The sequence below is a fragment of the Glandiceps talaboti genome, chromosome 7 (assembly GCF_964340395.1).
Source record: "Glandiceps talaboti chromosome 7, keGlaTala1.1, whole genome shotgun sequence".
NCBI lineage: Eukaryota > Metazoa > Hemichordata > Enteropneusta > Spengelidae > Glandiceps > Glandiceps talaboti.
In genome coordinates, this window is record NC_135555.1 from 10,211,269 (window position 1) to 10,236,284 (window position 25,016).

General features: G+C 37.3%; 1 protein-coding gene across 1 annotated transcript; it reads right to left on the reverse strand.

The window, feature by feature from the left end:
* Positions 1-628: 628 nt before the first annotated feature.
* LOC144437899 (uncharacterized) lies at positions 629-23,680 on the reverse strand. The gene is made up of 18 exons (XM_078126931.1): positions 23,620-23,680; positions 17,448-18,412; positions 16,709-16,984; positions 15,594-15,686; positions 14,164-14,295; positions 13,606-13,686; positions 13,138-13,260; positions 10,617-10,703; positions 9,916-10,251; positions 8,805-8,936; positions 8,254-8,346; positions 7,399-7,530; positions 6,544-6,624; positions 5,593-5,715; positions 4,739-4,825; positions 3,854-4,319; positions 3,164-3,279; positions 629-2,382 (listed from the first exon to the last, which is right to left on the reverse strand). The coding sequence occupies exons 1-18, from the start codon at positions 23,636-23,638 to the stop codon at positions 2,158-2,160; spliced, it is 3,567 nt and encodes a 1,188-aa protein (XP_077983057.1). The 5' UTR covers positions 23,639-23,680; the 3' UTR covers positions 629-2,157.
* Positions 23,681-25,016: the final 1,336 nt, after the last annotated feature.

Genomic DNA, 25,016 nt, shown 5'->3' on the forward strand with positions numbered 1-25,016 from the left:
ATTCTCGACCAAATACAATACCTCACGTGCAGACCTTTGGAGCAACAAGCCAAGAACATAAAACTTTATCCTGTTGTCTAATCTGCCTCCTGTGCATCTGATGAAATACCAAGGCTGTGATGTTATACTCTCATGCCATAACAACTATTTTAATCCAAGTTCATATATTCAGACTTCATTTGCCAATGATCATACCCTACACACACTAATTTCTCATTCATTCATTCATTCATTCCACAAATAAAATCTCATACTTTATTGCACATTTTAAACCAAAATTGATAGAGGTAGAAATGAATATACTTTTGGAGAACCTCATGTTTCATATACTTTTGGAGAACCTCATGTTTCATATACTTTTGGAGAACCTCATGTTTCATATTTGAATGATTTCTTCCATTCACACACACACACACACACACACACACACACACACACACACACAAATGCACTGGTGTCAAGTACTGCAAAGCCATCTTGTTTCTACATCAGATTTCTGTACATTTCATGCACATAATATCGAGATAAAATGAAAGAGAACACATGACAAATTAAGTTTTAAAAGTTTATTCTTAAAATCTAATATGACAGGACACTTGTATACTGAGAAGGAATACAAATCTGAGAACAAATTGCAATGCTGTGTAAAATCTATGATTCCCCAAATTGAGTTACATGTTTGTAACAATGTAACTGAGCTGGCTTGATGAAATGACAGATACTTTCAAATTTTGTATGGCACATTCTTTTTCTGGATAAACACAAAATGCATGCTATGAATGAACTTGATATGACATATGCTAGGAATTGGATTGATCAATACAACAAAAGCAAAAAGTATAACTACAGAATATTTCTTTTAAGTCAAACTTTTGCAACGAAGTTTTTTTCAATGCCTAAGGTACATATAGTCCAATCAGCAGGAGAATAATGAGTGCTACCTATAAAACAGTAGTAAAGGAAGATTACCATACACTTCAATACAAAGCATTTATAGTCTTGGTTACCCAGACTCCCTCACCACTGGAGGCTCATCCACGAGACCACCCAGACAAGAGGTCTCGTAGGCAGAGACCCCAGCGGCAAGAGTCTGGGTAACCGAGACTACAGCATCTACAAATACATCCATCTGTTACATAGTTGACAATTGAATCTCCAGTATTTCTAGCTTTTCACTCTCTGTTCTGTTAAACGTTTGGTCATTGAAAATTACAGTTCCTTTAAAATAGCCCAATCCTTTCGATTAGCAAGAGTAATGTACAACAAATAGCAAACAATGACAATAATATAACACTTTAACTTGAAAGAAATGATTTGTAGGCATCTATGAATCATGTTATAGGCCCAGTTCTGATTGGGATTAATATCTTGGTGTGAAAAACAGTTGTCTGTTCTAGAACAAAGCTGGTCCACAACAAACGAATGCTCCTATGTAATCCTTACGGCTCCACTGATAAGATGGCAATAATGTGAGAACATGGGATTGAAACCCTGGCCTTTAAAGGAGTCGGATCACTTCGGATGAGGATTAAAATCTAGGTGTGCAAATCTATGGTTTGGCAGAGTTTAGATAAAAAGTTTGTCCAGAACAAAAGAATGATCCTCTATAATCGTTATGGCACCACTGATAAGATAACACTGTTGTGAGAACCTGGGATTGAATCCCTGGCCTATAACAAGACTTCAGCCACTTCAGGAGCTGTATACAGCTTATTAGTGATTCAACTGTTGAAAATTTACTTTTGGTAAGTTAATTTTCCACATCAATCAATGACCTAATTTCTGTATTGAGTATCACAATTTTCAAGCTCAACTGACAAGACTTCAAATTCTAAACTATGCAATTGGTACCTTCTTCAGGGATAACCAGCAATTCAAAACTGCATATTCAACATCACTGTGTGCTCAAAGTAATAACATTTCACTGTCCAATTGGATTCCTTGAACCATGAACAATACATTTTCCACTTCATAATTGGTGTAATTGTTTGGGATACAAACACTGTAATTTAGGACATAAGACTCAGAGGTTGTACAAAAATAGTAAAATATCCCCATTGTCTACCATCATTAGGGACTAAAGACTTAAACCATTGAAAATCACATTACAAATACAATACAATACAATACTTAGTCATCCACAGTATACTTTAATCTTCAATACTGTTGTGGTCTGCCACCGCCACGCATGTGTCTTTGAAATGGACGTGTTGCCCCTCTTCCAAAACCTCCACCTCCCCTTTGGTTACCTCCCATGGGCATACCTCCTCTTTGGAAAGCCCCTCTCTGCATACGTTCTATGAATTCCATCCGTTCTTGCCGTAGCTTTCTCCTCCCACGTTTTGGCGCTCTTTCAAATTCTTTCACCCTATTTTCATATACCTGAAAAATAATGGGAAAGAAATACGAGTTGTTTCATGAGATTACAGCTAAATTATGAAAAGGAGTTCCATTCAAGTTTTATATATATATATATATATATATATAATACTTGTATTTCTGCATATTTGTCGCTGACAGATTGAAAACTTACTATCTGCTTCACCCAACAAGTGCACATGATGAAGTACGCCCTCTAGTGGTGGTAATGATGCTGCCACACATGATATTCGGTCAAACGTAATGTAATACTCAAAACACAGGTTTTTTATCATCAAAACTGAAACAATTCTTTATTAAGAACTGTATATTAGCAGTTACACTTCTCTCCATCTCATCATCATTGTTTCAACTGAGCTCTCAATTTCATTTAGTGTACACCTTTTCAGTTAACAGGACATTTTTTACACAATAAAAGCGTCCTCACTCTTTAACCGTGAATGAAACTGTTCACACTATTGTTAACCATTTCTATGACACTGTCTCCACCACGTCACCTGTAACAATGCCACAACCCATAAACACACATGCTGCCACTCCCAAGTCTGCACCTGTTATTCAGTAAAATGTTTGTAAAAAATCGTCTATACCTTGACTGGGTCTCAAACACTTTACCTCTAGCGCTCTACCTTGACAAATCACGTTAAGTAAATATAGTAATGTTGTTAAGATTTTCATTAACCCAGTCAAGAAAATGTTATTATTTAGTAAGTCATATTATTTTCGGCAAGATAGACAACATTCTGTTTCATGTTTACTGGTTTCAATTGTAAATGGTACGTACCTCTAACTTTGCAAAATGGTATTTACATCTACAGTGCTCATCAAATGCAAACTCTGGATCTTTGAAAAATTCTTCACACACCAGGCAATAAAATCCTGGACTTATATACGTCTGCCCTGTAATATCAACATATCACAAAAATTGTACAAAACTTGCATTCATCAAAAAGAGTGTTACTGAATATCTTGATAACAGACTGAAGAGCAAAATTAGTTTTCTGACCTGCATAAATATATAAAATATACGGTAAAAGACGATCTGGTATTGCAATGCATTGTGGTAAATCTTGATACCTCTTTATACACCTCAACCTTCATACACACATTGCCATTGGTCAGCATGGCATCATGTGACACTGAATACACTATTTACTGCTGATGTCATTTGGGCTACTGCACATCAGTTCTGCTCATAACGAAGTGTCTTCCCCCAACTTTGATCATTTAGTCAGCAACTGCTCCTTCAGTCAAGCGCACAAACCTGAATTGTTTATTCAGTGAAGATAACTGGTTAAATACACTCAAATAATATAACTATTCCTTGCATGCCTTTGGGTTGACACTATTTACCTAAATATAGTAAAGATGACAAACCCTACAGCAGGTAATAAATTGTGATATTGCCCTTTAGTGGTATGTGTTATTGCTTTAATAACTGTTAATGTAACAGTAGATGGAATATCATTCATACCTGTCACTACACCTTCTGTGTAACCATCGGCAAATTGCTCACTGAATTTTTGAACTTCATCTCCAACTTCATCCACGAAAGATGTGTCTTCTTTATCTTCTCCACTGCCAGCATCATCATCATCCTGATCATTGTCACTTCCTTCTGCATCCCCATCCTTTTCTATATCTTTGTCCTTTTCTGTCTCTTTGTCCCCTTCCCCTTCTTCAACTTCCATTGATTCAGTTTCTTCCTGTCCAACATCATCAGATGGCACTTCTGTACCCTCCTCCTGCCCAGACTCTGTGTTTACATTCTTACTGGCATCATCGGATGCAGCTGTTGTGTCATCCGCCTGTTCTGGTTCAACTTTCATTTCCTCAGACTTTCCATACATCTTGGCCAAGGACTGCAAACTTGTGATTTTGATAATGAGGCACCTTCTACGTACATTATGTACAACAGTTGTGACGTGATTGTCATATTCCTGACAAGGAAGCAAAAACAAATCAAAAACTATTTATTTTATTTTTTTTAAAAACCTGGACTATCATACCACATACTTGTATAAAGAAGCTATGCCTATGTCATCCATGTTCTATTTAATGATAACATAAATGTAACAATGTAACCTTTAGGGTGGAATAAGGGTTTAGGCCTGTAACATTGACTTTTCTAAAATCTATAATTGGACAAATTCAAAATGAACATTATAGTTTACTGTTTTAAAGACCAATATCAGATTGGGATAACATTTTGGATGTGAAAAAAATAGTCTGGCAGAGCTATAGAAAGTTGTTCTTATACAAAGAATGATTCTAATTTCTATGTTATCTGGCCTTATCCCCAAACATTAACATACAACATTTTGTATTGTCTGTTGATTTTTTTTTGAGTGATACATACTGTACTTGAGTCACATGGCACCTCACATGAGTGACACTTCCACTCGTTTTCACTGCTGGCTTTAGTATTTGCCATTGCCTGGTGTTCCTGTATATGATGAAAAATAACAAGTAAGATTCTCTTTATCATGTTACCATAATAATTGTGTTGCAATGTGAGCATGGTATGAGCATGACATGAGCATGATATAAGCATGGTATTAGCATGATAGATATACATGTACAAGGATCAATATGATTACAATCTGATCAATGAGAGGGCTCAATTTGCTTTATTTCTTATGCTTGTCCCTTGTGTTCTCTTTTGTTTAAATGTCAGGTGACCACCTTCAACCAATGTATCAATCAATCAATCAATCAATAAATCAAATTAATTTTATAAAGTGTCACTTTCCTCTACAATGTAGAGTTCAGTGGCAATGTACTGGAAAACAGATTGGCCTTTTAATTCACTCTGAAGGCTTGTTTTATCATCAAAATATAAAAACATAATGCAGCTTTACAATGAGATTCTATCTATAAATAATATCTTTGCAATTTGCAGACCATACATTTCTACACCAAACATTTGAAGGAGACTGAACCCCCACCTCCCTCTCATCATTGGGTCTTCAACTAAGACTCTGTCACACTATGATTGTTGTGTATACAATTTGTAAACAAAAGACAATGCAAAGGACTAGCACAGTTATACTTCTAGATCATAATTATGACTTCCTTCACTTGGGTCAAAAGGCACCATGCAAACTTCGATCATCTACATGTACCAGTCTCTCTTTCTGGTAGTACAATAGCAGATGTCGATTACTAATGCTCTGAAATAATGCAAGTGTCAAAACAAATAATTCACATTACCTCTAATAATGTCTTTATCATCTCTGTATCATCTTTTTCAACAGCTTCCTGGACTTTGATAATCAGCTCTGATGACTCTTTCATTATTTCATGTTTATATCCACTGAGATGAATTTTCAAATTCTGTATGAGTGGATACAAAATTTAGAATATGATCCTGAAACTAGTGAACATCAACAAACAACATGATGGTGGTAGCAAACAATGTGTGTTCTTTTTCAAATGTAGTGATTTGTGTCTGTCTGTCTGTCTGTCTGTCTATCTATGTATGCATGTGGTTGTATCCACAAACCAACCACACTATCAGCAGCCTGGAACCCAGGAACACAAAAGAGTAATGAGACCCTCCAAAAAGTGCAACTCAAAGCAGCAAGATTTGTACTTGGGGATTACAAACCGAAATCAAGTATTACAGACATGCTACAAAAACTAGAATGGGACTCTTTAGAAGTTAGAAGAAAAACTCAATGGCTCACAGTCTTCCACAAAATCCTAAACAACAAATAGGCATCAACTCTGAAAATTATGTCAGGCCCAAAACCACGCGAAATAGAAGAACAAACAACTTGAAATGTGCCACTACACATCAACCCCCTTCATCCATTCTTTTTTTCCGGATGCCACAACATTATGGACCAGCTTTCCACAAAGTACTGTTGACATTCAATCTTGTGAGACATTCAAAATCCACATAAGAAACCAGCACCCCACAAGGTCCATCTAAACGCCCACCACTACTCTCGTCAGAACCTTCCAGTTATGGTCCCTGGTGGACCAATTTTGGAAGTGAAGACTACAAGGTAGGTGGTGGGTGGGTGGTTGGGTGGGTGGTTGGGTGGGTAGGTAGGTATGCATGTACTTGTCTGTGTTTGTTTGTGTGTGCTTGCATGTGTGTATGTGAATGTATGTATATGTGTATCATGTATGCATATATTACATTGCTATACTTACTGATTTTCCAAAGTTACAATTACATGTTGCACAAGTATTGCCTCTTCCTGGTCTCTTCTTCAAGTTCTTTTTGACTTTATCCTGTTGAGAAGCACAAACATAAATAAATCACTGGAGCCAGCAAAGGCTATAACTACTGACAATTTTCCAGGCTTCATTTTCAGGTGCAGCACATACCGATAATACAAGACAAAAATATTCCCATTAACTTGAGCAATCCTAACTTGCCCTTGAAGAATTTGAAAGATCAAACTTTCCCTAAATGATCGACCAAAGATTGTTTACCAACTTATGTATTTGTTTCATAATACGATAGAAAACAAGCTATCAGTAAACTAAGATAAACACAAACAAAAACTATTGCTATTGCATATAATGGACTACATAAGGGGGAGATTATAGTAGCCCCCCCCCCCCCCCCCCCCCATATTTTATATAGCACTTTTGCACTCTCTGTTCAATCCTCCCTACAAAGCACTTTAGATATGTGCCTGGGTAACAATTGTGAGCACCTACGTGCAGCATAAATACACACATTCTTATAAGCAGTGCCTTGGTTTATAGGCAGATATAATCACCCTGAAATCAAGATGGCACAAACACTGGAAGCTCCTAAAAATGTTTACTGCAAGATTGAAGAGGTTGAATGTGCCACTACCTAGCGAAAACCTTGCCATCAGACATGCTGTCCTACTGATAGTGTAATTACATCAACAACCACTGACAGCTTATAACAACTAGTTGCAACAATAGGTTCAGTTTGCGTCCAATGTAATCTAGCAAAAAGTTGATTTGCCATTGATGTATCACTTGATAAATACAACTTATATCATCCAAATATGTAGATCTACTTACAACCCTTTGTATAGCATCTTCTTTCTTCTGTGGATCACCTAAATCTTTGATAATTTCACCCAGTTCATTGACACCTTTCATGAATACCTCAGTACCCATTCTTTTGTCATCTTGCTTCAGCTTTTCATCTTTCTGTTTTGATGCAGCAAAATATATTCAAATCAGTCAGTGTTACTAATTTTTTACATAGCAATTCCTAAGAAATGGAATTGTTGATTTGAGTGCATTAAAGGAAAAGTCCAGTCAGACTTATTTCTACCTTTAGTATACTTGTATTGATTACTGCTATCAACTTACAGGAAAAGTCTAGTCAGACTTATTTCTACCTTTATTACACTTGTACTGATTACTACTATCAACTTACAGGAAAATCCAGTCAGACTTATTTCTACCTTTATTACACTTGTATTAATGACTGCTATCAACTTAAAGGAAAAGTCTAGTCAGACTTATTTCTGCCTGTAGTACACTTGTATTGATTACTACTATCAACTTACAGGAAAATCCAGTCAGACTTATTTCTACCTTTATTACACTTGTATTAATGACTGCTATCAACTTAAAGGAAAAGTCCAGTCAGACTTATTTCTGCCTGTAGTACACTTGTATTGATTACTGCTATCAACTTACAGGAACATCCAGTCAGACTTATTTCTACCTTAATTACACTTGTATTGTTTACTATTATCACCTACTTCATTTGACATGTGTTCAGGGACCGTTTTTGGGATATCTTGCAAGGGTTTATAGGAAACCTGTGATGACATCATGGTTACCCTACTCTGTTGGTCTTGACAAATACAAATCGTAAGACCAAGAGAGTCTAGGGAATGCACAGTGATGACATATACTTACCGGCATCTCCTTCAGGTCTTGATATTTAGTTTTTAGTTCAGCCAATTCTAGTGCCTGTTTGTGTTTCTTTCCAGCCAAGTGATTCTTATAACTCTGTAAATAAAGGCAATTTTTGGAACTTGACTTTTTTGGATGATATTTATTTTCTAATTGTACATGAATACATATTTTACTTTACAAAATGATTGAAATGATACAAACATAACATATACATTAAAATAACATACACTTAAAATACATATACAGTGTAAGTTATGGGGGGGGGGAGGAGCCATACATTTATAGTAGATAGTATCACATACTCGGTTAATCATTGTATTGGTATAGTATTAGTCAACTGTTGTGGGTACCGTCGGACATAAAACCAATACAGTACATACCAAGTAAATGGTGGGGGTAGGGATGTGGGTAGTGGGGAGGAGGGGTCACATTCATTTGTAGTTGTTAGCTGGCAGACAGGGTGTACCATACAATACATAGTATTTTAAACTTTGTATTTCAGCTGTACCTGTAAAAGAGAGACCTTTAGGCGATAGATTACAATTACTTACAATTTCACCTGGCGCTTTAACTCCACAGATTTCACAAGTAATCAAGGATTTCTCATACTTCTCCAGTTTCTTTTTTGTTTTTTCTTCTGGTGCACTTTCCTCTGCTGTGGCTTCATCTGGTTTCTTTCCTTCCTACAAAACAAATACAAGAGTTGACCTAGCTCAGTACCTTCAAGAAATCTCGACTTCTCTTACCTGGAAAAATATCAGATATTCTTCACATCAAAAGAGCCTCAAAAGAACTCTAATCATCCTAAATGTAATGACCTTCACAGCACACACACACGCACACACACACACATACTGACACACACACACACATACTGACACACACACACACACACACACACATACACTCATACATTTACTGCAGACACACACACACACATACACGCACACACACACACATACACACACATACACACACATACATACACACACATACACATGCACATACACACACATGTACACACACATGCACACACACATACACATACATACATACACACACATACACATGCACGTACACACATATGTACACACACATGCACACACACATACACACGCACACACACGCACACACACACACACACACACACACACACACACACACACACACACAGTTGACTCCGTTGTTAACAATAAACACATTATTAAAGTCACCAATGAAGCAATGAAGCATACCAATTTAGTAAATTGCAAAACCTACCAAAGTTTACATACATCATCTTATAATCAAAACATGACCACAATCCCCATTTCACTTGGAAACTTTTTTTGTGTGTTTTAATGGGAGTATAATTGCTTAAATAATTTCTTTCTAATTGGTTACATTCCACAATCTCATCGCATAAGACAAAAAGACTCATGTTATATACGGTGTGAGGGACTCCATTTCTTTAGGAAAGAGTCTCAGAGTAGTTTTTGATTTTTTTTTAACTAGGAAAAGTTCACACTTGTACATTGGACACTTGGAGACTTTATATACAAGAAAATGTATACTTGCAAACATAAATACCAGAGCAATACACAGTGCTGCCTGTTTACCACACTAATGTGTACAATCTGTGATGGATATCACACAATTCTATTACTCGAGTCTTAGACTTACTTCATCTTTTCCACTTTCTTCTGTATCCATGGCAACATCTTTTGGCTTGGTTTCATCATCATCTAGCAGTAAGGCATCATCTGCTGCCGTAATTGTGAAATTTAAGTCAGACTCTTCTTCCATCTTTGTTTCCTTCTCATCATCTTTTGTTGTTGTCACCTCAGTAGTTTTGTCTGAACTGTCTTCTGTAGTTGCAGTATCTTGCAGTTCCTCTGGAATAGGTTTGCCTGCTGCATGCATCGCGGCTTCATACAAAGATTGCAAATTTTCTTCTATGACTACGAAACATCTCCATCTCATTTTGTGTGTCACTTTTGGTACATGGTCTTCATAAGCCTACATGAGATAAGGGACAATCGCACAATGTTTGCACAAGCTCAATAAACTAACATCATTCGTCTAGAACCCCCCCCCCCCCCCCCCGAAGACTGTTAATTTGTTTTGACAATTCTTTGAATATTTCAATAGATAAGAGTACAGACAATGCTATTTGTGAGATTGTTCCAGTCATTCACAGTGTCCAAAACACTATACTTTTTACCCTTTGAAATGAATACTATAAATCATAATAGAACATGGTGGAATTACTTTACTTATGTGTTACAGGTTGTAAATCACAAATGCAAAAGCGGAACATTGTGGAATCACTTCACTTACATGTTAGAGGTTGTAAATTATAAATGAGAATTACTAATACTTACTACTTCAGTGTTGAATACTGAATCACATATAGGACAATGCCACTTATCTTCATCGCTTGCCTTGTGTCTCATCATACCTTTGTATTTCTGTAAAATATTACATAAATAATGTTCAAAACATGTCAGTTTATTCTGAGACTTTTTCTGGGAAAACCAGACCATTCAGGTTTCCAATACCAATTTTCCTATACAAACTCTTTTGAAGGACTACAGAATTACTAGTAATTGTGGTGATACAACGGGTAATACTGATGTAAAGCACTTTCTCTGAGCGCTACACTCGTTTATAGCATTCATATGATCAAGTGTAAAAGTATACTGTTTGAATTGGTTTATTTACAAGCCTAGCATGTGGCCTTTCTAATGTGGTCAATTAGCAAATGAAAGAGTATACTTTTACACTTGATATGGTTGCTATAAACGATTTGGGGTACATACAGAAAACGCTTTACTTTGGTGTTATGGGTTGTTCCTACTCTTGGAAAATAGGAAGAATAGCTCTTCTGCAAGGGTCAGGGTAACCAAGACTAGATTATATGTAGTTGGTGCAAGTTCTTGAAGCCGTTTGACGACTTCGTTGTGCTTTCCGGTCATTACCGCTGCCCCATCAGTTCCTATCCCAACAAGTCCGTCAAGGTCTACTTGTTTTTCCCGTAAGAATGATGTCACATGGGTGGTGAGTGTCTCTGCATTTAGTGAAATTGTCGGTGACTCGTCCAGGGTTTCATCATATTTCAAAGGTTCAATCAACTTCAGAAACTTGACACACAGCTGCCCATATTGGTCAAGAAAACAACAGTTCAAAGTCAATTGTTCGTTGACGCTTACATCAGAAGTCTCATCGAGCATGATCGCAAAAAACTCAGATTGTTTCAGCTGTTCGATGGTTTCATCTTCAAGTAAGGCTGACAGAATACTCAACATCTCTTGAATGGATTTGTCACTGCAGTATGTGACACTCTTTGAAATATTGAGGTCATCTTTGACAGACAAGCCGAGTTCAGTCAATAAATCAAGTAACGGTTCAAAGTTTGTTGTATGTGGTATGCGACGTTTCGCTAGATGGTACAGGCATTTGAAAGCAGAGACTATGGCGTCATGTTTCACGCCAGTTTGAATGGTTTCGCCGATGTCTTGTGTTGTGGCGCTCAACAGTTCTAGTTTGATGGCATCACGGTGGGCGGCGGTTTGCTCATGCTCTTTGACGCTGACCAAATGAAGACGTCTGCATGGTGTCTTGTTCCACACATCTCTGTCATAGGGACACTTATCGTACTTCTGACATAGTCTACAATACATGCTCTCATTAGAAATGAAGTACAACCATGTCTTGCAACCATTCGCCCATTCTTCTTTGTAGGTAGTTGCTTGTCTCTTCCTCTTCGTGGCTGGAGAATAAGCATCGGTGTGTCTTGACTTCTTCGAAATGGTGGCGGGATTTTCGTTTTCGTCACCAGGCACCTTGCGTTTCGTTGTAGAAAAATAACGGTCTAACGACATGACTGAATACTTTGAATGCTACTTGAAAATATATTACTGGAGGAAGCTATAGGAACGTGTGTCACTTGTGTTGTCGATCACAAAATGGATTCAAACAGTTGAATTTTGGTCGCTTTTAAACTTTTTTCTTGCATATGATTCATTTTGCTTTTAGGAAAAGAAAGAAATCAGTAACGTATGATCAATCATTCATTCATTAGAAACAATACTCATATGTAACATTTTACGTTTGTTGGTAATACTGGGGGTACTCCTGGTTTTGATTTTTACCGTCCCATTGAAGATCTCCATACGGACGTTTAACACCTCAGAGCGTGTAATTTACACGTGGTGTCGGCATCATGTTAAGTTAACTCTGTGTTTTGTTTACGTATCTGAAAGCACGTTGACACCTCGTTGTAGTAGTATTTACTGTCCCTTGTTTCCCTATTATGTATGGTCTAAAAACATACCACCTGCACTAGTTTCCAATAAATATTTTAATTCCTTATCATTTTAAACAATTGTTTGTGTGTATGTTATAACAATTGACTTTGAAAGCAGGTGGTCCATGCCACCTTTGTGACAGTAGGAGTCGTGGTCGGCAACCTTTGAGTTGTGGTTGCTAAATCTGACTGCCGGACGCTTGCGACCGATGGAGACCACCGTCAGCAGAACCCTGGTTAGTAATATCTATTCTGGGGTGATTGGAAGGATAGCCTTCCTGTAAGGGTCAGGGTAACCAAGACTAGAATATCTATAGCTACATGTATCTTGGGTGCTTAAAAGACAGCTGTCCTGCAAGGGTCTGTCGCTAAGAGGATGGTGCAACTTGAATCATCAAAGTGTTTAAATTGGCAAAACACTGCAGACATACAGTAGTTGTTTGTACTTATACATGCAGCACCAAAAGACGAAAAATTACACCCCAAAGAGTTCCTTACAAAAAGTTTACAGTGAACTTTGCTATTACGGGTAGAAATCAACAAGTGATAGTTCAAGAGTGGAAACTATTAAAATACATGTAAATATTCCATTTCACCTTTAGTAATTCCTCTAACTTATCAATTTCCTCCTCTTTGACGGCATCCCGGGCTTTGACAATCACGTCAGCCATCTCCTTCATTCTGCCATGCTTATATCCAGCAACATGTTTATCATGATTCTGTAGGAGGAAATTATGATATAATCTGTGAACTTATGGAATGTCTTCACCAGTGAGGATGAACTTTATGGTGCAAAATGTATAACTGCTATAATTTTAGACTTTATCAACATTAAGAAAATCATATGCTGAAACAGCAGGCATTAAAAAGTATCCCTTAGTACAGAACAATGCAGTCCCACTCATGTCTGATTTAAATCTACAAGTACTTCTAAACAGCACCCTCATTGGCCAAACTATAAAATCTTTCGTTTTTTTCTGATACCTGGCATAAGGCATATTAATACAATGCACTGATAGGAACACATTACAAAATGAAATGTATAACTCATCTTAAAAACTTACTGATTTGCCAACATCACAGATACATATGAAGCAATAATTTTTCTCAATTGAAAACTTCCCAATATTTTTTTCAACCTCATCCTGGAAAGATATACAAATATGAGAAAAAGAGAAAGTTCAGTTATTATTGTGCAATGGCGAGACTAAATATAAACAACCTATGGTCCCAGAAAACATGCATAAGATACAGTGATTGTTGTTATTTTGAGTAACAATTTACACCTGGCAATTCTATGATACAACAACACACATTCACATCATTGGTTCTTTGGTACTCACAATATGAATAAAAACATTCCAAATCACCATTACTTTCCCTTATTTTTCATAAATTATGCTTATATTATTTCCCCATACTTTTCTTCATTCAGCCAGAAAATACCCATGACCTAACAATTTTATCACTTCCTGTCTTTTGCCTCATAGTGACAAGGCCCCCTAGCTCACTCATATTATAACATTGGCAGAACGAAGAATAATATTAACGTGAAGTATTCTGGGGAGAAGACTGTGTGTATGGTCTCTACTAATAAGTCACACAAATCTATAACAACTCACAGCTCTCTTTATAGCATCTTCTTTCTTCTCTGGGTCACCGAGATCATGGATGATCTCTCCTCTTTTCTTGTAAGTTTTCATGTATTCGTCCGTATTTCTTCTCCTGTCTTCATGTCTCTGCTTTACTTCTTCCTGTTACAAAGATGATAAATATATCAATTCTGTGTCACAGCCAACAACAACTTGCAAGTCTTGTTGACTTGTTGAAACAAGAGTGCTTGCTGTATTAGCACATGACATTTGACCTTGACTATAAAGGTCATAGTGGGCATGACCTCTCTTTCTTCAATACAAATGTACGTCTACAGTTCAGAATAGTATACAACGCTTTCCTGCAGTCATATGAAATCTATGTAATAGACCTGTTGTCGGTTCCAAGATGCATTGTGCATCTCTCCATACAATGCCATGTATTGTGTACGCACTGAGGGGTTTGCACGCGCTACTCAGGGGATGGTTGTCACCTGACAGTACCCTGGGTTCACCTGTAAAATCACTGTCTGTCATTGATGGCATTAAGTCCTTGCTCCATAAAACTCATAATCTAAGACGTCAACATGTCTTTCCATCACTTCCAGATGAAAATGTTATTTTAAATGTAATAAGAACAAAACAAGACTAAATGTAACAACATAAGCGACATCCTCTCGCGCAATGCATCTTGGAACCGGAAAATCGATTATTGAATCATATATGTATGCAGTAAGAGCTGAAGAAGACCAAGCGATTTAGCTTAAATAAACTAACTTACTAGTACGTCAATTATTTCAGTTTTGACTAAGAACTACTTCAAAATACAACTACAATGTTTTATATAAAATTATATTGTGTTGACATTTTGTTTCAGACAGAAATGGCTGTCAGTTGTCTGTAAATAAGATCACAACCCAAGCTATATAAGAGAGATCATCATTGTGCAAAGTGAAATACCAGTGAATTTCACTGACATGTAGAAAAGAAATAGAAGAGGCTGATACCTACAGGAACACACACAATCTAATGTTTCTAATTCTTGCATATGATATCATATTTGCCCCAAAAATTCCAAACTTTTTTCGATGGTGGCTAAATACATGTGGGCTTCATCAATGTACATGTATAGTACATTATCATGCCAGACTTTCCTTATACCCCAATACAGTTTGTTATCACAAGGTTTTCATCAACCAAATTTTACAGCAGTCTTTTTTTATTGGTTATCAATTGGTCAAAATTACCTGATGTGATTTCTACTGATACGTTTCCAACCAAAGATATACAATGTACAGTACCACAACATGATACAAATAATGATTCACCCCCCCCCCCCCACACCCATAATTTTACTTGTAGTTTTAAAACCTCAGCTAGAAACACTATACACAGGACACTGCTTCAGTCAATGTTCACAACAATCACTAGGTATATGTAAATATTTCTCAAGTACTTACTGGCATGTCCCCGTATTCTGGATACTTGACTTTCGCTATTACCATTTCCACGGCTTGCTTGTGTTTTTTTCCAGAGACATGCATGTTATAGCTCTGCAAGAACAAATATAATTCATCACCATAAAGTCGCTGCCTGCAACACTGACAGAATACAAGGGTTTAACATCACACATATTTAGAGAGGCAATACTGGAGTTAATACCTTTTTTTGGGGTAATTTTTACTGTACTATATTTTAAAAGGTAATTGTGCATGAGGTGGTGTACGAACTAAGAAGCCTTGCTTTTGGCAGAGCTAAAACCTGGTATTCGGACATACCACATAAACTTTTCGAGAACAATCCCAGGTCATCACATTCTTAATAAGGATTCTTTTGTTCTGAACCAGCTTTTTCTATAGCGCTACCAAACAACCTTATATTAATACTAATCCAAAGTAGATCTCTGTATTAAAGTATAAAAACACTAGAATAATCAGGAAACCCCTCCATAAGCCATAAACTGCACCAACAATGCCAGATGACAATTCTAACACCATCAAAGCATGCCTCGATCTAACAGTACAGGATTTTATGGAAGTATTTTACCCAAGTAAAAAAATTATTAACTCGGCTTGTGGCACACCCTCTCTAATCCCCCCCCCCAAAAAAAAAAAAAACATCTTATTTTAGAAGAGTGACCAATACTCCATACACATGCCAGTATAAGACAAGTCAAGATATCATTTACTGCATATTATGTTTTGTCTAAGATTTGTTTGTTCATTTTTTCCAATTAATTCAAACAGTAAATCCACTGTATACAAAATAAAAAAAAGAGATGTAGAGTCTCCTTAAAACTCAATTCTACAGTTTTATGAGCGTTCTGATGCAATAAACACTCAATATCAATATTAATTAATTGTATACAATAATACACGCACACTGTGCTCAATCAGTGGCAATTGCATACACAAGTAGAAAATCCAACCAAACAAAAAGAGGCTAAAAAGTTGTCAAAAAAATCAATGAATACTCATTATACTACAAGGGTCTCACCCTCTTCAGGCCAAGTCCTTGTACATGATAATGGCGGTTGCAGGATTAGGATTTTAATGTAGTGGAAAACATCACTTACTATTTCACCTACAGCCTTTACACCACATATCTCACAATATTTAATGGTATCCTCTTTATGTTGGAACTTTTTCTGTAGTGCTTCTCTCTCCCTCATCGCCTGTTGATGTTCAAACATTTCCCGCTCACGGTTTCTCATCTGTAGGTGTCTTTGTCGGATATCTCTTGGTGGGGGTGGGGGTAGTAGTGGTGGGGGTGGGGATAGTAGTGATGGGGGTGATGGTAGTAGTGGTGGTGGTCTTGGTGGCCTGTCAAATGGCCTAGGTCCTCTAGGTGGCTAAACAAACCAAACATTGACTGTTAATTCTCTACTTACTTCAAGTAATGGTACATGTACAAATGTATAAACAGAGTGCAAAATTAGTAGTAGTGTAGGACCCATAGAGAACTAAACGTATCTAGACCACCAAATTAGTAGTAGTCCAAGACACATAGCGTGATAAACACCATATCTAGACCACCAAATTAGCAGTAGTCCAAGACACATACAGTGATAAACACCATATCTAGACCACCAAATTCATAAGGTGGTGGTCTGTTAGACCAGTGGAAAACAATATATGTACTGAAACAGTTCACTGGACTAGATCTGATTACCAATACAGTACAAGTTAAATTGAGCCCTGGCAAACCATATATATGTAATTGAATAGTGATGCAGCTGTTAAACATGCTATGCATGCTATACTGTATACATGTACAACTTGATATTAAAAGATGAAAACAAACACAAAATGTACCTCCATCCAATCTGGGCGTCGTCTCTTAGGTTCACTCTCATAAAACTGTGGTCCTGGAGGCACTGGTCTTTTAGAAATAAGGCGACGTACCAATTGTAGTATACTTCTTAATTCAAAACCTTCAGATTCTTCATAATCCAGTGCATCATCTCTCAAAAACTGGCCTGAAAAATTACCTCCCCTATCCATTCGTTGACCAGGTCTTCCTCTGGTGGGCAACATTTTTGGAGGATCTTCCTGCCATTGACGACCACCACGTCCACTACTCTTTTCTTGTTGTTGTCTCTGACCTTGCCACTGCCGTCCACTCCTCCCAGAGCCACTCTGCTGATGGCGTCCTTGATCTTCCCATTGATCACCATCATCAAAATCACCACCTTGGCTTTTTCTGCGACCTTGCCATTGCAGACCTCCCCTACCAGGGCTTTTCTGACGTCCATACTGTTGCCATTCAGACTCACCACTTCCATATGTTCCACTTTGCTGCCTACCACGACCTCTACCGGCCCCTCCTCTTTCTCCACGCTGCCTTTGGTCTGACGATTGAGGATAACTCCATTCTGAAGGAGTCTCTAGTAGATATCTACGACTGCCCCTCCCAGAGCTACCCCCTCCTTGTTGTCTTTGCTCTTGCCGTTGACGTCCGCCCCTTCCGGTGCTTCCTCCTCCGTGCTGCTTTTTTTCTTGCCATTTGTGGTATCCACCTTTCCCTAGCATTGACTGAGACCGCCAGTCACTAGAGCCACCCCTGTCAAAAGTATGGCTCTGTTCCTCTTCACCATCATCCTCCCCAAAATCGACTTGATTTTCAAGAAGTGAAATCTGTTCACATAGACTGGTGTAAGCATCTTTGTATTGCTCTGCAGATCCAGTATCAAAGCTGGCTGCTAACATCTGTCTCTCCATCGTAGCCTTCATCTGTCTCGCAGAGAGCAGCTCTGCGCTTTCACCGTCAGCTGCATAACCTGTAGCACAATAATAAGGCAACCACATGTTAATATTGACAGAACTGTATGTGTTACTTTGGGTCTGCAGTGTGCATGTACAGATGCAGAACATGTATTTACACAATAAAAGTACAATTACCGCTACTGGTACACATGTGAATTAGATAAACCATATTTAAGACTGACTGCTGTCTCTTTTATTTACATGAAACATTATTCAGTGTGTTGTTTTATCTCACTATCAGTAGTAGTATCACATGACCCAGTGTTCTCCCTCAAATATTTTCACAAATATGATAGCTAGGAGATTGGTTTTAGACCATGAGGAGAGCATCCGGATTCTCATGTTTCACACCATTTTTGCATAACATGGATTTCAGCTTCATTGCCACTTTCTTAATTTTGATGAGACGAACACTGAATATCAACTAACTCTATCAACAAAGTGGTTAAGGGGACATGGACCAGATTTGGACATTTTTTGTGTTCTTTTTATTTCAGACAAAAAAATTATTTCAGTGTTATTGTACTTACTGAAAGATGTTTGATTATCACATGTAACTGTGAGATTTGTGGCATTGAGTAGTTAGGCAAACAGAATGGATTATTCAATGACGTCATTTTGGGGGACTCTCAAGAGTCCAAGAAAGAAATCAACATCACAATCATGCATAGAAAAACTACAAAATGAACACACACACAAATGTATGCATAAACCTATCAATGCTATCTGGAGATTATAGACTTAAGTCACTTTGACATGAACATAAAATTCTAGATGAATTTTATTCGTTTCATTTCGACAAAATTCTGTCTAAACTTGGTCCATGTACCTTTTTAAATTTAAGGTTTAAAAGTCTAGAGTGAAAAAGTTACATAACTTGCAAGGAGAAAGGAAAATTACAATTAAAATTCAATATGGAGAAATGATTTTGTCAGCATAGGAGTTCCATAGACTAGCCTAAAACTTAAGCCACACTGAACACAAATACACACTTTTGAAAATATTTCACGTTATTTTTGCTGTGACCTACCAGATCAAATATGTGTGATAAATGCCAAAGAAATATAATGTGCAGAACATTTTACTTGGCAAAAAAATACGTCTGGAATGTTTTGCTTGTCATGATAATGTTTAAAATGCTGATAATAGTTATCAGACAGTAGTTGAGACTTGACTACAGAAGGACAGCACCAGTTAAAGACCATTGTCGTAAATCATTTTCCTGTGTGTGGAAATGTTAACTCGCATTCCTGGAGATGCGAGGGTTTATTTTAAACAAGGCTGATGGACAGGTTTGCCTTGTCTTAGCTGGTGGCTACCCGCCAATCAGATAGCTTGTTTCTTGTTTCAAACAAGCCAATCAGAGAGATTGTTTGTTGTTCCATGCTACATGTACAAGCCAATCTGAGAGCTTGTTTCTTATGATGTTTCATGCTATTTGTAGAATGTTGATTTGCCAACTTGATGGCATTGAGTAACAATAAAGACAATTGTTTGTGGAATCAAATCCCTGTATCAACATCTGAGAGATGTGATTTTCAAACATATCAAAGGACATGTTTTTATCAACCCATAGAGAGGCATGGAGAGCCTGTGCCTGGTGCATTGGTACTTTAGTCAGAGATTGACATGGATGTCAACATCATTTCTCCAGACATTAGTGTACATCGAGATCCTTATTGGGCCACTCTACTGACTTGCAGTGGTGCACTTGTAGTTTTTCATTTCTTTATCTTTGTATCAAATAATCACTGTATCAACATCATCATGAAAGAGATGTGATATCATGCATCAACTTGAATGAAGAGTGTGGACGTCCTTTTGCACTTACATTGTATAGTCGAGTCTAGTCAGCGATTGACAGGGATGTCAACATCATGGCATCTGTGTACATTGGAATCCTTGTTGGGTCTACTGTACTTACTGGCAGTGGTACAGTTTTTAGCTTCTTTTTTTTATTTTTACACTGAATCCCTTATATCAACATCAAAGAGATGGATGTGACTGAGATGCATGTATTCCAAAGGAGAGTAACATACATTCATAAACTCACACAAGTGGTATATTGACAGCCATTCCTATGTGTAGTCAAATTGGAGATTTGACAGGGATGACAACGCCAGTGCCCAAGGTGTCACTGCAAAGCTGGGATCATTCTTAGACCAATGTCCTAATTTCTAGTGATCCTGTAGCTTGTGTTTTTTTATCATTTCTGTATCAAACTGTATCAACATCAATGATATGTGATTCCAGATACATTGTATTTCAAAGAACAGCAATGTGTAATGTTTTCACCAACTCAAAGGAGTGGCATTGATGGCCATTATTATGACCTAATGTATAGTTTGAGGTTTAATTAAAGGGATGTCAATGTAACTACCCTAGGCACCAGTATTATAAGGCTGGTTTCATTGTTGGTCCAAAATTAAGAATAAAGTTTCCAATGAGACAGGATGTTTTCAGCTTCTTGCAAGAATCAAACCCATGCAAGCAGTTAACAGTGGTTGTTTTATTAACACTTTTTTCCTCTTATACATGATGTACTACATAGGGTTGTAAAACAAATAGACCATCATCAAAGATACCATGTTATTCTTAAAAAATATTATATTGATGACATGATAGCTGCCACTTACATGTACCTAGCACTCAATCAGTACAATGCACCAGTTTGCTGGTCACACCAAAGAAAGTCAATCTAAGTTATTTTACTTACTTATTTGTGTTATTTACACAATGATCAACGGGAACAAGTCCCAATTACAGGCTCCTTTATACATATAAGTTATATAAATACAGTATTGCTATACTACCATGTTATTTGACAATCACATTCTTATTGCTAGTATGTGTAACTTGAAATAACTTGCAATGACATGTAACAAAATGACTTTCATTCAAGGTGACTGGCAAACTAGTGGCATATCTAGACAGAGTACTGGGGACCATACCTGTTACAAACTGTCATAAATAAATGATGTTGGTTATGTTTGCCCTGTTCACGTAATTGGGGGGTATTCCATACCATGTTGCTAGTGTCAGCTCTGATTACCATACACCTGTTTGTTGAGTTTCTGCACTTTCCAAATCTTTGGAACGCGGCACTTGGTAGTTGTGCTCATACCTCGTAGTGGAGCTGGTCTTTGCTGCCACATTATTATAATGTCTGAAGTTGGCCATACCTCTTTAAAGTACACAACTAGAAGTTTGGAGTGAAAAAGTGGCATAACTTGTACATGTAAAAAGAAATCTGAATGAAAACTAAAACAATACAACCTCCCATTCCCTGAAGAGGCCATGGTTTGTTTGTTTTCCGACCATTCAGCATCTGCAAAATTACACTATTATACTGTATGTATATGTAATAGACAGATTTGCCTTGTCATCATAGCTATTGGTTACAAGTCTGTTGCTTGTATCGTAGTACATATTTGCCAATTCAATGGCATTGAGTAATAATGAAGATAACTCAATCAATCAAACTGATAGAGCACCAAACTCCACAGCATTCAATGAATTGATGGTGAATGGCTTTAGATCACACCATTCATGTAAGCCTTGTTAATCATACAAGTCTTCAGTGTCATTTTGAAACCATCATTGCTGGAGGTCTAACAGATGTGGCAGTGACTTCAAAAGTTGTGGCTCAAGTTCTTTGTAGGATTCTTCACATCACAATCCACACATCAACATCCACTGGATGTGATATTGGATATTTTAAGGGCCAGAGGCAAATCTTTATCTATACAAACATGTGGTCCAATGTATCAACAACCTTTTGCTTTTGAAAGTCTAGAAGTCAATGCTCCAGGTATTCATGCAAGTCAGAATTGTTGTTTGTAAAGGTAGTTGTACTTGCAGTTCACAAACTTTTTTAGATTGTGTCATTTTTTGTCATCATATCCATGTATCAACATCGAAGAGATGAGATTTAGGATATTTCAAAGAACAGATATGTGTTCTTATCAACTCAAAGGAGTGGGTACTGACAGCTTTCGACACTCCTATATATTGACAGGGATGACGTCAACATCAATGCCCTGGTGATAAGTGCACATCAAGGCTGTTGTTTGTAATCCACTGTTCTAAATTGTTGTGGTCCACGACTTTGTAACTTACTGGTATGTCAGTTGTTTTGCACCAAATCCTTGCATCAACATCAAAGAGATGTGATTTTTGATATTTCACTATGACAAAGACATGTTTTTTTTATCAACTTGTACAAGGTGTATGGACATCCTTTTGCACTCACAATCTAGTCTGAGATAGAACAAGGAGTCAATGTAAGTCAATGCAGTTCCTGGCCATCAGAGTACAGTAAGTCATGATAATTCTTGGTACATGTACTTCACAGTTAAAACTTGCTGTGGTGCACAAAATTGTAGTTTGTGCACGTTTTTATTTGCATCATATCCCCACATCTACATAAAAAATGTGAGATTTTGGATATTTCGTGTCTAGAAGTGTGTTTTTTATAAATTCGCACAAAGGATGTGGACATCCTCTTGCACTTGTATACATGAAGTCTACATGTTGTCTGAGCTTAATAAAGATATAAAAGTCAATGCCTACAGCATCAGTGGATATCAGGTTCCTTGTTGGTCTGCTGTACTGGTCTTCAAACGTGTATACATGTGTGAACAATTTCTTTGGCTTCAAGTCTCTAATATATATATATATATATATACATGTATCAACATCAAAGAGATGTAATGTTAGATAATTCAAAGGACTGCAACATGTCTTTCAGTTTTATCAACTAAAGGTACTTGAGGATTGACAGGTACATGTATGTAAACACCATTGCCCTGGTGCAGTCTTTGTTAGTCCATGACCAGGTCAGGTATTACATAATACACATGCATGGGAATAGACTTGCTAGAATCACACTGAATGTGGTTGTCTTATCCATATGTTGCTCTCCCCTCTTATATGCTGTCATGTATGTAGCATTATAAATAATAAAATCAAAATCAAAATCTATCCCCTTTAGTATCGCATCACACAGTATTACCATGTGAAGTATAACCCACAATGTTTACAATGTAAAGTACAATGCAAAATGGCGTCTTCACACGATCGCAATGATTGAAACACGAGTGTGTAACTTTCACAGATATCCTAGCACTTTGAGAAAAAATTCTGTCTTGTCTTTGATCTCAGTGCTAATTTTGTATATTACGAAAACTGAAAAAAAAAATGTTTCTTCTTGGTACCATACCTCTAGCCTCTGTTTCCATTGCAGAAAGATCCTAATTCGTTTCTGCAGCTATCAATGTGCCTGCTAAAATAGTTTGTTTTTGTTTCCTCAAATGCAATACTGGTGCTCAAATTCATACTCAATCGTTTGGTGGCGCTCTAAACGCAGCACATTGTTGTACCTAAAAAATTAAACCTGGAGCAGACCATAATAGATCCATGTCAGAGCAGACTAACTTTGCCACGGTCATGCTCCTGACAGCAGTGGAGCTTTACGTAAAATTCACCACATGATCCCCTTGATGAAGTAAAGTTGCACTCGCTGAAACTCGAACAGTTTTTTTAAAATAACGTTAATACATGTACTTTTGTTGCTCCACATGCGACCCTTGACTTCGTACGCGACAACCAGTATCGGTGCTTCTACGGCTATGATACAGATACTCGTAAGGGGTGGACCATTTGATATCCTGGGGAGGGGGGCTTGGAAGATTTCGGGGGGGGGGGAGATGCCAAATGGAGTTGCTTGAAAAAAAATTCCGGATATGAGTTAGCCTGTGGTACATATATATACTTGTCGCTGTTTCTTTCATAAATTGTTTAAATATTACTTCATGTAAGGGTTCAAACATAACTATACATATAATACATGTATTACCTAGCTACCACACTAGTTACAGAACATGCCATGTAAGTGTTTGGCTGTTTCACAATCAGTGCTTCACTTATCTTGCACTTTGGGGCAAAAGTGAACTTGAAGGTTTTGCTATCGTAATCTTCATAATATTGGATAGTTTATAAAAAGAACTTTGTTCTAGTCTCTTCAGTATGAATTTGTCAGAAGGGATGAAAATACTTCCTATTTCGGACACTACATGTATCGACACCACAACTCAAATTCAAGATTCTATCGTACACAAGGTATGACCTCCTAAAGTGCTCTAACGCACCAGTAACTTTACTATACATGCAATATCAATGCCCCTATACCAATGTTACAGGCCCACTTATATAACATGGAAAACTTATTTAAAAATTTATATTTACTTTAGCTTTTCGAAGCTTGGCAATATATATCTCAGAGGCTATGAATAACCCTAAAAATTGCCTAAATAGAAACAAAAAACTGCAGATCTGCTGGGGGGACCCCCTTGGACTCCATCATCCCAGAGGCCACTCATTCGTTAAACCAACAATAAGATTCACCAAAATTGGTAAAAAAAAAACTTCAAAAGCTTCCAGGGGAGACCCCCTAGGACCCCCATAAGAGATAGACATGTCTAAGCCTCAAATCAAAGTTCTTCCCTCCACCTCTTACTGTCAAGATGCTATGAAACTTTATTTCAAAAATGTTTCAACCATGTGTAGTTGCTTTTTACAATTGTTAGAGCTGTCTTGTAAAGCTTGCAAATTATTGTC

Excerpts from the sequence above, each read along its gene's own strand:
- LOC144437899 (XM_078126931.1), bottom strand. Across the intron at positions 15,687-16,708 it reads TAAAGGCTGTAGGTGAAATA|AGCTATAACATGCATGTCTC; the intron begins GTAAGTGATGTT and ends TTGTTCTTGCAG. Across the intron at positions 5,716-6,543 it reads ATTGTAACTTTGGAAAATCA|AATTTGAAAATTCATCTCAG; the intron begins GTAAGTATAGCA and ends CCACTCATACAG.